Source organism: Plasmodium gallinaceum (genome assembly GCF_900005855.1).
Source record: "Plasmodium gallinaceum strain 8A genome assembly, contig: PGAL8A_v1_32, whole genome shotgun sequence".
Lineage (NCBI taxonomy): Eukaryota > Apicomplexa > Aconoidasida > Haemosporida > Plasmodiidae > Plasmodium > Plasmodium gallinaceum.
Window position 1 is genome coordinate 464,406 of NW_021628338.1, and position 15,330 is coordinate 479,735.

A 15,330-nucleotide genomic window follows, 5' to 3' on the forward strand; every position below is an offset into this window, starting at 1 on the left:
CAAAAAAAAAAAAAAAAAAAAAAAAAAAAAGAAAAAGAAAAAAGAAAAAAGAAAAAAGAAAAAAGAAAAAAGAAAAAAAAAACTGATTTAATAATGAATAATAAATCAGAAACCATAAATAATAAAATAGAAAATTTAAATAATCAATATAATATTAAGAAAAACAGTAACAAAAGATTTCAAGAATACAATAATTTTATAAATAAAAAGATTAAGAATATTTTAAATAACAATTACAGAATCAATAAAAATTGTAATGCAAATACATTAAAAAATCAATCATTTCACCAAAAAAATTTGATAAAATCTTTAACACTAATGGAAAACAAAGAAAATAAAAAAAAAAGTTTTTTAAAAAATTGGAATATTAATTATTTATCAAACAATTTTAATAATTTTATGAAAAATGACGATAATAGCAACATTAGTAAAAATTCTAATTTTGATGACTATAAAATAAATGATTTTGATAATATTAATTTAACAAATGAAAAAGAAATGAATTCATCAAATATAAATGTCAATAAAAATTTATCATTAAATTATAACAATAGAGAATCTAATCAAAGTTATAATATGAATAATTCAAATAGTTCAATAAATAATTCTTACACAAATAATAAACCTGCATCATATTTAGATTTTTGTGAAGCATGGAACAAATTTAAGTTTAAGAATATAAGTGCAAATTTAAGTAATAAAATGAGATACAATGGTAATAACGATGTAAAAGATAAGAACAGCGAAAATACTAACAAAGGAAATAATCAAAATAATAATTATAACAACAATAATAATAGTAATAATAATAATACTAATAATAGTAATAATAATGATTTTAACAACGATAAAACTAATAATAATAATAATAATAATAATAATAATAATAATAATAACAGTAATAATAACAATGATGATGATGATAATAATAATAATAATAATTTTTATAAGACGAATGCATCTTCTTCTTCTTCATCTTCATCTGTTTCTTCATCATCCATTTCTTCTTTTATTTCATCAGATCCTTTTTCAACTGATAATCCGAAGGTAAAACATAAATGTAAAAAAAAAAATAAAACCATTCGAAATAGTTGTGGAAATAATAGTAATAATAATAATAAAAGAAATGGTAACAATAACAGTAATAATACTCGCAATAGCAATTTTAATAATAATGATAATAATGATTTGAATATTAGCAGTAGTAATAATTTTATTTTAAGAAATGAAAATAAAAATAGTGAATATTATAATTCTAATGACAAAGAAAATAATTTGAATTCCTCTAGTAATTTAATAAACAACTTTCAGAGTTCACCTAATAATCAAAATGATATAACTGCTAATTCAAGCCATTCTAATAACAATAATAATAATAATAATATTAATAATAATACAAATAACTGTGAAACTAATTATAATGTAAATTACAACATTCTTAATAAAAATTCAGGTAACAAAAGAAACTATGCATCAAACAGTAATTGGGATTACAATGAAACTAATAAGAATCTCAATTATTATGCACATGATGAAAACTCAAATTCATTAAATAGTAACAAAAATAGTATGAATAGTGAAAATCTTAATAAACAAATTAAAAAAGGAAAAGATGTGAATGAACAGAGTGATAATCAAATGGATGAAAAAGAAAAAAAAAATCCAAATATTAATATGGAAGTATTAAATCCTGAAGAAAGAAAAAGAGAAGCGGAAAAATATAAAGTACTAGGTAATCAAAGTTATAAATTAGGCTATTTTGAATCAGCTATTGATTATTATACAAAAGCAATACAGTATGATAATACGAATCATGTCTATTACACTAATAGAGCATTATGCTATAAAAAACAGAAGCTATGGAAATTAGCAAATATTGATGCAAGACAGGCATTAAATTTAGAAGAAGAATCAGTTAAAGCTCATTTTATTCTAGGACTAACATTATTACATTTAAATAGTTTAGAAGAAGGGTTAAAAAAACTGACGAAGGCTAAGACATTATCAAGTTATTTAAAGGATTCGAATGAAAGTGAAATAAATAGATATATTTTACAAGCGAAAAAATTGATATATTTACGGGATGAACAAAATAAACAGTTAGCATACACAGAATTGCAATCCTTTTTAATAGATAAAATACATTTGTTAAATCAAATTGGGTATATAACTGAAGATGAAAAAAATTTAAGAATTCAACAAACAGAAAGTTTATTTAAAGAAATACTGGAATCTTTTCAAAAAAAACAAGTACCGGATTATTTGTGCTGTAAAATATCTATGTGTTTAATGAATGAACCAGTCATAACTCCTAGTGGAATGACATACGATAAAATATTTTTACATGAACATGTCAAGCATAATGGTTCTTTTGATCCAGTTAGCCGAGAACAATTTTCAATTCGTGAAGTAATCCCAAATTATGCAATCAAAGAAGCTACAGAACATTTTTTAAAGACAAATCCATGGGCCTTTGAAGAATAAAACATATATCATATATATATGTACACAAAATAATATGATTAACACATACATGTTTTTTTTTTTATCTTTTATTTATTTTGTAGTTTTGAAATAAAAATAAGAAGAATTTTAAATATGGCAATTCACTTTAAAGTATTAATTATATTATATTATTTTTTTACTTTTTTTTTTTTTTTTTTTATAATGTTCATATTTTTATAACTAATACATAATTATATAAAATTTTCCTTTATATTTTTACAATTTTCAAATAAAATTATGACGAGAAAAAGAAAAAATTTATATGCACACATATATATATATATAAATTTTTTTTTTTCTTTACCTTACATACTTTTGAAATTAAAATTAGAACTTAAAATAAATTTTATGTAATTAATGAAGATAGAAAAAAATATTATAATTATGTTGAGTCTAATATTTATAAATATAAAACACCATGGTAAATGTTCATTGACATAAAAAAAAATTATAAGATGCTCTAAAGAATAATTTTAAAAATAAAAATGTTTAAATAAGTAATATAATTATTTAATGAATTCATTCATATCTTTCATTAGAGCTACAATATTTATAAATATTCCAGAAATATCCTATAAATTTTATATATTTTAATTTAAAAATTATTTTTTTTTTTTTTTTTTTTTTCTTTAAATAAAAATTAAAAACGTTATTTCTGTAATAGATAATTCAAAAATAAAATTAGAAATATTACCTATAAAAAAGAAATTCTACTTAAAAATAATTTTTATTTGTATTAAAAGATATATATCATATTCCTTTCTCTTATACTAAGAATAACTCTTTTTCCTTTTTTTTTTTTTCTTTTTTATTAGTAAAATGAATTTTTCACTTAATATTTACATATACATTGAAGTATTTTTATTTTTATTTTATTTTATTTTTTTTTAATATATTTCATGTAGACGTTTAATTTATGTTATAATAATATTTTTAAAATTTTTTAAAGAATACTAGTATAGGTAATACAATTTCATTCATTTTGTAGTAATTTAAAAAAAAAAAAAAAGAAGTAATAAATAAATGTGAAAAAATAAAGTGAAAAAAAAAAAAAAAAAAACAGAAATACTCAAATATTTGGTGTTAAAAAAAGCGAAGCACAACATAAAATAGCTGGAAAACAAAAAATGATGTATCAGTTTTTGATTTAAAAGAAAAAAAAAAAAAAAAAAAAAAACTAAGAATTCAGAATATTGAATTTAGAAGATATTTCTTTTATTTGTATTGAGATGAAAAATTATAATGATTTTTTTCTTTAATATTTTATTACTAACAATAAACTTTATATACATTATAGGAATTTTAATTTTACACGTGAATGATGTCCATTCAATTGGTATAAAAAGTGTTTGTAAACAAAATTATAAAATATCAGACTTCATATATATTAGCAAAAGGTTTCAAAATAAAAATAAATTACCATTCCATCAAAATGCCATAAATTGTAGTTTTTCAAAAAAAAGAAATAGTTTTTATTATCATATTAAAAATAGAAATTATAATAGTAGAACTCTATTTTTGGAAACATTTAATAAAAGGAATTATTTTATAAAACCATTATTTATAAAATTTGGAGAAAACAAAATACAGTTAAAAAAAAAAGGTACTCATATATTGTTTATAAAAAATAGCGATGATACAGATTTACAAAAAAATAGTGATAATCATGAAATTGACTTTAAAGAAGACGAAAATTTTGAATACAAAGAAAATGAAAGCCATTATTTAAAGGAATTAAATAGTAATCAGACTAGCAAAGATATAAATAATAATAATGATTGTTTAGATAAGAGTAAAGAATATGATTTGGTCAATGAATACATATTATTAAAAAAAAATAGTAAAAGTATTAGAGAGTTAATAGATGAGGAAAAGTGGCTATGCCCAAAAGAAAATTTAAATATTATAAGAAAAAGAACTAATAAAATAATTAATTGGAATTATATACTTAAAAAAAATAATGAATTACTGAATGATAATGTTGATAAAATATATAATGGGATATATAAAAAGGATAACATAGATGACATATTATTTGTTTTTGATACTTATCCATATAATTATTTAAATATTACAATGAGTGTTTTTTCTCTCTATAAGTTTGCTAGTAGCTATTTGTATGAAAAAAAATTAAAAAGTAGTATGATATATGAAAAAAAAAATGATTTTTTTAAAAATATAAAAAATGAAAATCTATCAAATGATAATTTCCTTTCTCTGGGAAATGAAGATGCAGATGATGATGATGATAGCTTATTAAAAGTAAAAGAGGAAAGAAAAAGATTAAATTATATTATAAAAAATAGAAATTTTCAAAGAGTTGTAGGTTCTATTAATAAACATTTGAAAATAATTTATAAAATATTTACAGGCAATGAGAAATTAACATCCTATGATAAAAGCAAAAAGATTTATGAATTTATTCCATACATTAATATTAAAGATATTATTACAATTTTAAAATCTTTTTATATCTTAAAATATGACCATACTAATATATTTAAATATATATATTTTTATATTGTTTACTTTATTGATAAGTTTGATATATACAATTTATGTGAAGCAGTTTATTTATGTCTTATAAAAAAAATATATATTAAATCTCTATTTTTAAATTTTTCTAAATATCTTTTGAAATATTTTCAAAAAAATAATGAAACTTTTATACATGAAGAAAATAACATTAAACAAAATTATCAAAAGGATATTCCTGTTACAAATGAATGTGATAACAAAGAAAAAAATATGGATAATAATATGGGAGAAGAACACATTTATAATTACTCTAATGAAGAGAATAAAAGTAATAATAATGATAAGATTAATATGAATAATAACAATAATGAGTATAACAACAATAGTAATAACGAAGGAAAAGTTAATACTCAAAGTGAATACAATAGTGAATTATTTAAAAATAATGGAATAGATTTCCACTGTAAGAGTAATAATGATACAGTTAAAAGAAGGAATAAAGACAATTTAACAATTGATAAAGGAGTCCCTAACAAAATTAAAATAAATGAAAGTGTAATTTCCCTATATGAAGAAATAAATATAAACGATATTTATAATAATATGGAAAAAATTTTAAAAAAAAAAAATAATGAATCTAATAATAATTTATTACCCTATCATTTAAAAAATTTTGATTATTCTATTTATCACACAGCGAATTATTCTAATTTAAATAATTCTTTAGATGATTTAAAACAAATTAATAAAAATGAAGAAATGCAAAAATTTTCTGCAGAAGACAAGACAAAAGATAAAATAGACTTCATTGAAAATAAGATAATTAAAGAAAATTTGCATAACAAAAAAGATGAATATAGTAGAATTAATTTCTATGTATACGTTTTATATATTTTGTCAAAGTTTCCATATACAAATTTAAAAATTTTAAATATAATTGTTTCAGAAATTATGAAAAATATAAATGATTTATCTTTAGAAGAATTGATTTTATCCTTTTATAGTATTGCTGAATTAGAATATGATTCTTTTAAACTACAAAATAATTTATATATATTAATTTTTAAGAATCTTCATTTATTAAATTATAGTAATAAAAGCTTGATATTAAAGTTAATAAAATCTTTATATTTAACAAATAACTTATGTCCTATTATGAATGAAAATACCATCAATAAGGAATTAGATAATGAACAAAAAATTGAAAGAAATATGAATATGCAAGAAAATGAAAATTTTCTAAGATATTCCAAAAATAGCAATATTGAAAATATAAAGATTTTAATGATCTATTTTATTTCTAAAATGATATTAAAAAATATAAATAATTATACTCCTATAGAGTTAGTAGATATAATTAGATATATGTCAGCTTTAAATTTTGTAAATAAAGAGCTATTTAATTTTGTTTACAATTTACCATTTTTTAAAAATTTAAATGAAGATGTATTAAATATATATAGAAATAATATATATTTTAACAATTCTTATTATGCTTATACAAAGGATAATACTATTAATACTCCAATTGAGATTATGCTATGTAAATTATATCAGTCATATCTATCTTATAATATGTATATTAATAATTCTTTGGAAGATAATTTAGATGTAGAAATAATGAAAAAAATTTATAAAAAAAATAATGAGCACAAATCCTTTCGTTTTGACATAAAAATTGTACAGTTATTAAAAGATATTTATTTAAATAATATGAAAATATCTTCATATAATTCTTCTTCTTTACATTATGAGATAGCTGACATTATACAAAAAGATTTTAATATTCCTTGTCATGTTGAATATAAAACGTCTAATGGAATTTTAATAGATATTGCTATATTATATGAAGATTTTAAAAAAATTAACAAAAATTTTCCTTTTTTCAAAAATATAGCTATAGAAATAAATGGCCCCTTTCATTATAAAACAAAATCATTAAACAATAATTTGCCATTACTTAATACCAAAACAATATTCAAAAAAAGGTTATAAAAAAAAATAAAATAAATAATATAGAGTAAAAAAAAAAAAAAAAAAAATTATTTTTGTATTTTAATTACTATTCGTAAAATAAATTATACTTTAACATTTTTCCTTTTTTTAAATTTTCAGATTATTAGAAAATGATAATTGGCAAGTAATTTCATTTCCATTTTGGGAAATTAAACCATGGTATTTATAATTCATTAAAAATATATAGACATACAAAATATACTAAGATATATAAATATAAGATATTTCAATTTATTTTAATTAATAATTTTCTCTTGCAGGTTTAGTAAAATAAGAAAGGAAAACTATATTTTAAAGATGCTACCTGATAAACTGAAAAGTTTTTTTAATAATTAAAAATTTTTGATATTTTTTCTTTTTCATTTTTTATTCTTTTTTTTTTTTTTTTTTTTTTTTTTTGGTTTAAATTTTTTTTAACATTTTTCATAAATATCTTTTTTTAATTCATATAAATTTATTATATTATATTTCAATATTTTGTTGACAAAATAAAAATTAAAAAATTTTTTGTTCATTATGATTTAAATATACATTTTTATTTTTGCCATAAAAGGTAAAAAGTTATATATTTTAACCAAAAAAGCATGTTATTCAAAAGCATATGGTTTATTTTATTTTATTTTTTTTTTTTTTTTTGATGTTCATTTACTATATTTTATTATATTTTTATTTTTTTTTTTTAAATTATGTTTAAATGTTATTTTTAAATTATTTAAAATATAAGATAATACTTATATAGATTTAAAAAATTATTTTGCGCATTCATAGAAGATAAACATATAGTTGACATTTAAAATTTTTTCCAATGTAAAAAAAAATACTGTTGGCATAATTAATAAAAAAAGTTCAAATTTATAAGGAGAAATTATATTATATTTTTTTAAATAATTTTAAACTGTTACTATAATAAATTTTTTAAAGTATAATAAGAATAAAAAAGTTTATAAAAAAAATTATAAAAGCTGCTTAAATTTTTTCTTTCTACAAATTTTATAAAAATATTATTGTAAAACTATAAAAAATTATTAATAAGAAAAAATAAAAAATGATGTAAATTTTTTTTTTTATATTCAATTTAAATGCTCTTAGAAAAACAATACAAAATAATATCATTTTCTTTTTATTTTAATTTTTTTATTTTATTTCTGTAAAGATGCCACAAAATGATTATATTGAATTACATAGAAAAAGATATGGATATAGATTTGATTACTTTGAAAAGTTAAGAAAAAAAGAAGCAAGAAAAGTACATAAAGAATCCTTGAAAGCAAAAAAATTAAGAGGAATAAAAGCAAAAATTTATAATAAGAAAAGATATACAGAAAAAATAAATCTTAAAAAAACTATAAAATCACATGAACTAAAAGATGTAAAAAGTGTTGAGAAAATTCGTGATGAAAATGGATTACCTTCATATTTATTAGATAGAAATCAAATTAAACATACTCAAATTTTAACTAACTTAATTAAACAAAAAAGAAAAAATAAGGCAGGAAAATGGCAACTACCTATACCTAAAATACAAGCACTTAATGAAGCTGAAATGTTAAGAGTTGTAAAATCAGGAAAAAGAAGAAAAAAAACATGGAAAAGATTAATTGATAAAATATCATTTGTTGGTAATGACTTCACTAGAAAAAATCCAAAGTTTGAAAGATATATAAGACCAAGTAGTTTACGATTTAAAAAAGCTAATGTATATCACAGCGAGTTAAAAGCAACATTTTCATTAGATATAATTAGTGTTAAAGTTAATCCTCAATCAAATTTATACACTAATTTAGGAATTATAACAAAAGGAACAATAATAGAAGTTAATGTAAGTGAATTAGGCTTAGTAACACAATCAGGAAAAGTAATATGGGCAAAATTTGCACAAGTTACTAACAATCCTGAACTAGATGGCTGCATAAATGCTTCTCTACTTGTTTAAAATTCCTTTTTTTTTTTTTTTTTTTTTTTTTATTTTACTTTTTTAAATTTATTCCTTTCTTTTTTCTTTTCTCTATACGTTTATATATTATAAAATATTTTTTATAATATATCAATGTGTATTTACATTTTTTTTTCTTGTAATCTCTCATTTTTTTTAATGAAAATATTTTTGATATATAATAGTTTATCTATATATGTGAATTTTTTTTTTTTTTTTTTAAGCAATTATTATAAAACTGTTTTAATTAAACTTTACATAATGTGTTTGAATAACTTAAAATATTCCTTAATTATTATTTATTCATTTTTTATATATGAGAGTTAAATATATGTGAAAATGGTATTTACCCAAAAAAAAAAAAAAAAAAAAAAACACCATAAATACTCATAAGGAAATGATAATGATTAGTAAAAATAGAAGAAAATAAAAAAAAATATAAATATGTTTTTTCTATTTTTCTTTGTTTATTTTAAAATAGAATATTTATTTTTTTTTTTTTTTTTAAATATCTCTAATTTTTTACATATTATTTGAATGTTTTTATATGCACAAATATATATATATATATATATATATATATATATATATATATATATATATATATATAATGTAGCTATAAGAATTAATAATATGTTTAAATATTATTAGTAAAAAAAATAAATGGGTAATAATTAATAATTAAATTCATCCATTATTAATATTATTATACACAGTAATAAAAATTCTTATTAGCATATTTATTTTCTCTTTTACAAATATGCATAAATAATATAAAATGAAAGATCTGTTTAACAATAAGAAGGAATTATTTATTGGGAAAAGAATTTTTACTTGTGATTTTTCTGTAGATGAAAAAAATAAAAAAAAAGAAGACAGAAATGCAAATGAAGAAGGAAATAGTTGCAATTATGATAAAATAAATAATCATGAAAATATAATACAAAATGAATCAGATGAAGAAAATGTGGATAAGAATTTGAAAATGTATTTATTCAATCAGGATATTAAAATAAAAATAGGAACAATCAGATATATGGGAAATCTAAATAATCAATTCCCTAATAAAATATTTTACGGTATTGAATGGAGCAAAAAATTGTGTGGAAAAAACATGGGTAATTATAAAGATCACTATTATTTTTTACCTGTAGATTTTTTGAAAAAAGAAAAAACGAAATTATATTATTATAAATTAAATTCTGATATTAATACTAATAATAAATATAATGAAGAAATTTTAAATAGATATAAAGATTTAACACGATGTTCTTTTTTATCCATTGAAAATGTTTATGTAGGAATCACTTTCATTCAAGCCTTAAAATTTAGATATAATTACTATCCTGAACTAGATTTATCTATTGAAGATTATCTTACAAAAAAAAAAAAAAAAATTATTTTATCTGGTGAAAAAAAGATTATGAATTATTTTAAGAATTATTCTCAACTTGAAAACATAACATTAAATAAATATTTAATATACGAATGTGGAATTATTAATAATTTACTTTTTAACAATTTACAGAGTTTATCATTATGTGGTAATCTTTTTAGTAGATGGATTGATATTTTTAAAATAATTAATATTGCAAGTAAATTATCTTATATTAATATATCAGACAATAAATTCATGAACATTTCTTTAGATTCTATATTTGTTAAAAATTTATCAAATAATTATAATATTGATAACAATGACAAAAAATGTAACAACAATAATAATGATAATGACGATAAGGATGATGATTTAATTTATTTTGAACAAATAAAAGAAGTGTGTTTAGATAACACCCTTATTGAATGGAATGACATTTTAATTTTATCCTTTATTTTTCCAAATTTAGAAGTTCTAAGCTTAAAAAAGAATTATCTAACAAACATAAAAATAAAAAATTTAAAAATAACTAAAAATTGCATTTTATATAAATATTTAACCAACAAAACATATAATAAATTATTTAATACTAATACGAAAAAGCACTACTATGATGTGCTAAGAGATTTAAATGAAAATGTAAATGAAAGAACATTTTATAATACTGAAATGAAGCACGATATTATTTATCTAAATAAAAGCAATTTTGACATAAATAAAGTTGGTCAATTAAAGAGAACAAATTTTTATGAAAGTGAAAATATAAAAGAAAATAACAAAGTTGAATTCAATGATCAAAAAAAAGATTTTAATGAAATAAACGAAAATTTTTGTGAGAAAAAATATTTAAATTATAATATCAGTAATAATAAAATAGACGTCTTTACTAATAATGATGAAAGGATATTTTATTATAGTACTGATCTATTTAAAAATTTAAGAAAAATTGTACTAAATGATAATTATTTATATGATTATGAAGAGTTATTTTATTTTGTTTATAAAGTAAGTTCTCTTCAATCTATATATTTAAATAATAATAAATATAGTGATAATAATAAGTTAATAGATATAGCATATAATATATGTCAAGATGAAAATAATAAAATAGAAGATAATTATTTAGATAAATTTGAATTTATTAATACAAAATTTAATAATCTAAAAGAATTTTTATTCGATAATAATGAAATAAAAAATTATGAAACTTTAAGAGATTTATTTTACATTTTTTATGATTTAGAAATATTAAAAATTCAAAATAAAAAAAATAATTTTAAAGAAAAAAATAACATGAGATATATCTATATATCTATTTTACCAAAGTTAAAAATTTTAAATCATAGTTCTATAAACAAAAACGAAAGGATAAACTCAGAGAGATTTTTTATATCTTTATATCAAAAAGATTCAGTTGCAAAAATATTTAACGAAATGGTATTAAATAGGAGACATAGTAGTAGATTAGAAAAAATACATTATGAAGCAACACAAGGTTAACAAAATAAAATAATTTTAATATATATTTACGAATTTGTAATAAAACCTATATTTGTTTTTATATTTTTTATATTCATAAAAATTTATAACTATTTAAATTTATTATAATTATATTTTATTTTTTTTTAAAATAAAAGAATTGTTATATAAAATTCTTCATTTGTACATTTTTATTTTATTTTATTTTTTTTTATAGGTGAGATTAATAATGAAATGAAAAAGTGTATACAAAACAACTTAATTAATATTACAATTATTCCTGAATTTCTAAATTCTCAAAAATATAATATTATAAAAAAAAAAGTTAATAAATATATGAACATAAAAGATTTAAAATATTTATGTTCAAGATTATATTCAATTCCTTTGTCTAAATTGCAATTATTTTACACTGACGAGGTAAATTAAAAAGATATATAAAAATAAAAAATAATAAAATAAAAAATAATAAAATAAAAAATATAGATATAGACTTTAGCATATAATTATTAAAAGTTCTAATTAAATTTTCATTAGTATTAGAATTATAATATCTTTATTAATATCTTTATTATTAGCTTTCTATTTTTATTTTTTTTTTTTTTTTGCTTTTTTAGAATTCTCCTTTATGTATAGAAATTTTTGATACAAATGCGAGTCTATATACATATGGTATTGAAAACGATTCAAAAATAAAAATAAAAATGGAAGAATAATATTTGAAGTAATTTCTTAATAAGATTTGATATTAAAAAAAAATAATAAAATTAATAAATACACTTAAAACTTTAATTTAAAACCATTAAAATTTGTTCTTATATGTTATCATCTTTATATCTTATAGCTTTTTTTTTTTTTTTTTTTATTAAATTATCTTATATATTCCATATACATAGAATTATTATTTTATTTTATTTAATTTTTTTTTTTTTTTTTTAAAGTTAATAATTAATAAAATAATGAAAATAAAGAATTCATAATAATCCTAGAAAATTGTCTTTTAGTTTTCATTTTAGTAATTCTATTGTTTTAAACATCTAATTAAATTTTTTCTAATACACTTCTTTCAAATATTAAAAGTTACAAAAGAAAAATTTCTTTTTTTTTAAATTAAAAAAATTTATTTATTTTTTTAATTATACTTTTTTATAAAATAATTTTTTTTAAGTGTATGTAATTACAAATAGTATCGATATTAAATAATTATCTTTTTATGAATTAAAAACGGAGGTAACAAGAAAAACTGAGTTTTTTTATTTTTTTAAAAGAGAAAAAAAAAATTTTCAGCTATAATAGAGAATATAAAAATATAGTAACTAATTTTTTGAATGGCAAAATTTTTGAAAATAATAACTTTTTGGAGAACATTTCTAAGTTTTCAATATATTTTTGTTACAAAAAAAAAAAAAAAAAAATAGAAAAAAGACTTAAATCATTTTAGAATAAATTACTCAGAACTCAAGTGTCTATCTTTCTATATATATATAATTCTTAGATAAAGTGAAAAATATTTAAATGTTTATAATTGTTCATATTTTAAAAAAAAAAAGATAAATTTATTAATGCACATTAAAAATTCCTAAACTTACAAATGTATAAATAATTCATTAATTATTCAAAATAGTTATATTGAAATAAAAATACAAAAAAATTAGATGAAATATTTTGGAAAATTATGCAAAATTGTGTAAAATTTTATAACAATTTAGTGAAATAAGTTTAAAAAAGAAAAAAAAATTATACTAATAAATATGATATCATTTCATTAAGACTATACATAATAAAAATAATGTATTTGAATAGTTCATATTGTTTTTATTAACGAAATGAAAAAATAATGGAAAAAAAAAAAAAAAAAATAAATAATTGTTAATTTATAAAAGTACACAATTTAAGAGTTATCGTTTTAATTGTTTATTGTTATACAATAATATCAAATATTTCAAAAAAAATATATAAAATATTATTTTAAAATCATTTTTGAAAAATTTATATATATATAATTAATTTAAGTTTAAAAAAAAAAAAAAAAAAAAAAGAATATTCATACAAGTTAATCTTAATATTTATAAAAGCATAATATACATATAAATATATAATATTTTTAACGATTAGAAAAGATAAAAAATTTACAACAGAAAAAAAAAAAAGTTTCAATTTTTTTTAAGAAAAAAAAAAAAAATAAAAATAAATATAGAAAAAGAAGTTAATATAATAATAGTGGCACAAATGGATGAATTTTCCAAAGGTATTGTTTTTCCATTAAAAGGTGAAAATATAGAAAAAGAAAAAAAAATAGAAGTTGAAAATCACATTCAAATAAATTTTCATCTACCTTGTGGTAACACAGAAGTTATGTATGAAAAAGCCAGTATAGAAGTTGGTTATTTAAAATTAATGTTATCTAAAAAATTACAAAAGCCATATAATCAAATTAAATTAACTTATAATAATAACGTTATGCTTGATCCTCTATCAATTATAGACATAATTAAAGAAAAGTTCCAATTCATAGATATAGACGTTAATTATATTGATTGAATGCAAAAGAAAAATAAAAAAAATCTTAGTTTTATAATAAACATAAAAAATATACTACTGTTTTATTATGTATTATATATATATATATATATATATATATATATATATATATAAATATTTATTTAATTTTTTACATTATATTTTTATTAAAAAAATTTTTTATGAATGATATCATTGACTAATAATTTTTATATTTTTATTACATAATTACCCTTTCTTCCCTCAATTAAACATTATTTTATTTTTTTGTTTTTTAATGAAATTTTTGATGCATAATATTTCATTTAATTTTAATTATAATACTAAATATTATTTTTTTCTGAAAAAAATTTATAATATTTTTTTTTTTTTTTTTTTTAAATAATATTAAAATAATAAATTATAAGATAACTATAATTTTCTTTCATATATATTATATGATAATAATTTGTCCATCATATCAGCGTGAGTTAATATCATCCTTCTACAACAATATCTGTATAAATTTAATTCATCTAATGCATCAGACTTTGATATACCTTCTTCTAATTTTTTTTCATAAATATTCCATAAGTTACCAATTAATTTACCACAAGTAAAACAACGAACTGGTATTATCATTTTCTTCTATTTACAAATATTAATAATTTAAGCAAAAAAAAAAAAAAAAAAAAGAAAAAATAAGATAAAAGAATTAATATTGTTAATTAAAAATGTAAAAATATTAATTTTTAAAAATCTTTTTAAATGGATTTTTTATAGCATGTATTTATTTCATTTTTTTAAAAATAATTATCAATTTATCTTATTATTTTGAAAATTATATTTATATTAGTGTAAATATATTTAAGATTAAATTTATATTTTCAAAGAAAAAAAAAAATATATATATAGATATATATAAATATATTCATATGATTAATCAAATTTATTTAAATTTATTCTGATTTACCGAGTTTATTAAATAAAAAAATTAGAAAATATATATTATTTTTTTTTTTTTTTTTTTTTTTTTTTTTTA

The 15,330-nt window shown here is 17.1% G+C and overlaps 6 protein-coding genes across 6 annotated transcripts; 5 read left to right on the plus strand and 1 right to left on the minus strand.

Moving 5' to 3' along the window:
- Positions 1–318: 318 nt before the first annotated feature.
- Positions 319–2,484, plus strand: PGAL8A_00047800 (E3 ubiquitin-protein ligase, putative; the record flags this gene model as incomplete). Its single annotated transcript, XM_028674493.1, has 1 exon — positions 319–2,484. One exon carries the CDS (start codon positions 319–321, stop codon positions 2,482–2,484), a length of 2,166 nt encoding a protein of 721 aa, XP_028530840.1.
- Positions 2,485–3,747: 1,263 nt separating this feature from the next.
- Positions 3,748–7,335, plus strand: PGAL8A_00047900 (RAP protein, putative; the record flags this gene model as incomplete). The annotated part of the gene is made up of 3 exons (XM_028674494.1): positions 3,748–6,971; positions 7,099–7,158; positions 7,260–7,335. 3 exons carry the CDS (start codon positions 3,748–3,750, stop codon positions 7,333–7,335), a joined length of 3,360 nt encoding a protein of 1,119 aa, XP_028530841.1.
- An 817-nt stretch (positions 7,336–8,152) lies between these two features.
- PGAL8A_00048000 (ribosomal protein S8e, putative) lies at positions 8,153–8,932 on the plus strand (the record flags this gene model as incomplete). The annotated part of the gene is made up of 1 exon (XM_028674495.1): positions 8,153–8,932. The coding sequence occupies one exon, from the start codon at positions 8,153–8,155 to the stop codon at positions 8,930–8,932; it is 780 nt and encodes a 259-aa protein (XP_028530842.1).
- A 778-nt stretch (positions 8,933–9,710) lies between these two features.
- Positions 9,711–12,505, plus strand: PGAL8A_00048100 (cytoskeleton associated protein, putative; the record flags this gene model as incomplete). Its single annotated transcript, XM_028674496.1, has 3 exons — positions 9,711–11,805; positions 12,007–12,209; positions 12,407–12,505. 3 exons carry the CDS (start codon positions 9,711–9,713, stop codon positions 12,503–12,505), a joined length of 2,397 nt encoding a protein of 798 aa, XP_028530843.1.
- A 1,513-nt stretch (positions 12,506–14,018) lies between these two features.
- PGAL8A_00048200 (conserved Plasmodium protein, unknown function) lies at positions 14,019–14,330 on the plus strand (the record flags this gene model as incomplete). Its single annotated transcript, XM_028674497.1, has 1 exon — positions 14,019–14,330. The coding sequence occupies one exon, from the start codon at positions 14,019–14,021 to the stop codon at positions 14,328–14,330; it is 312 nt and encodes a 103-aa protein (XP_028530844.1).
- Positions 14,331–14,720: 390 nt separating this feature from the next.
- Positions 14,721–14,930, minus strand: PGAL8A_00048300 (DNA-directed RNA polymerase 2 8.2 kDa polypeptide, putative; the record flags this gene model as incomplete). Its single annotated transcript, XM_028674498.1, has 1 exon — positions 14,721–14,930. One exon carries the CDS (start codon positions 14,928–14,930, stop codon positions 14,721–14,723), a length of 210 nt encoding a protein of 69 aa, XP_028530845.1.
- Positions 14,931–15,330: the final 400 nt, after the last annotated feature.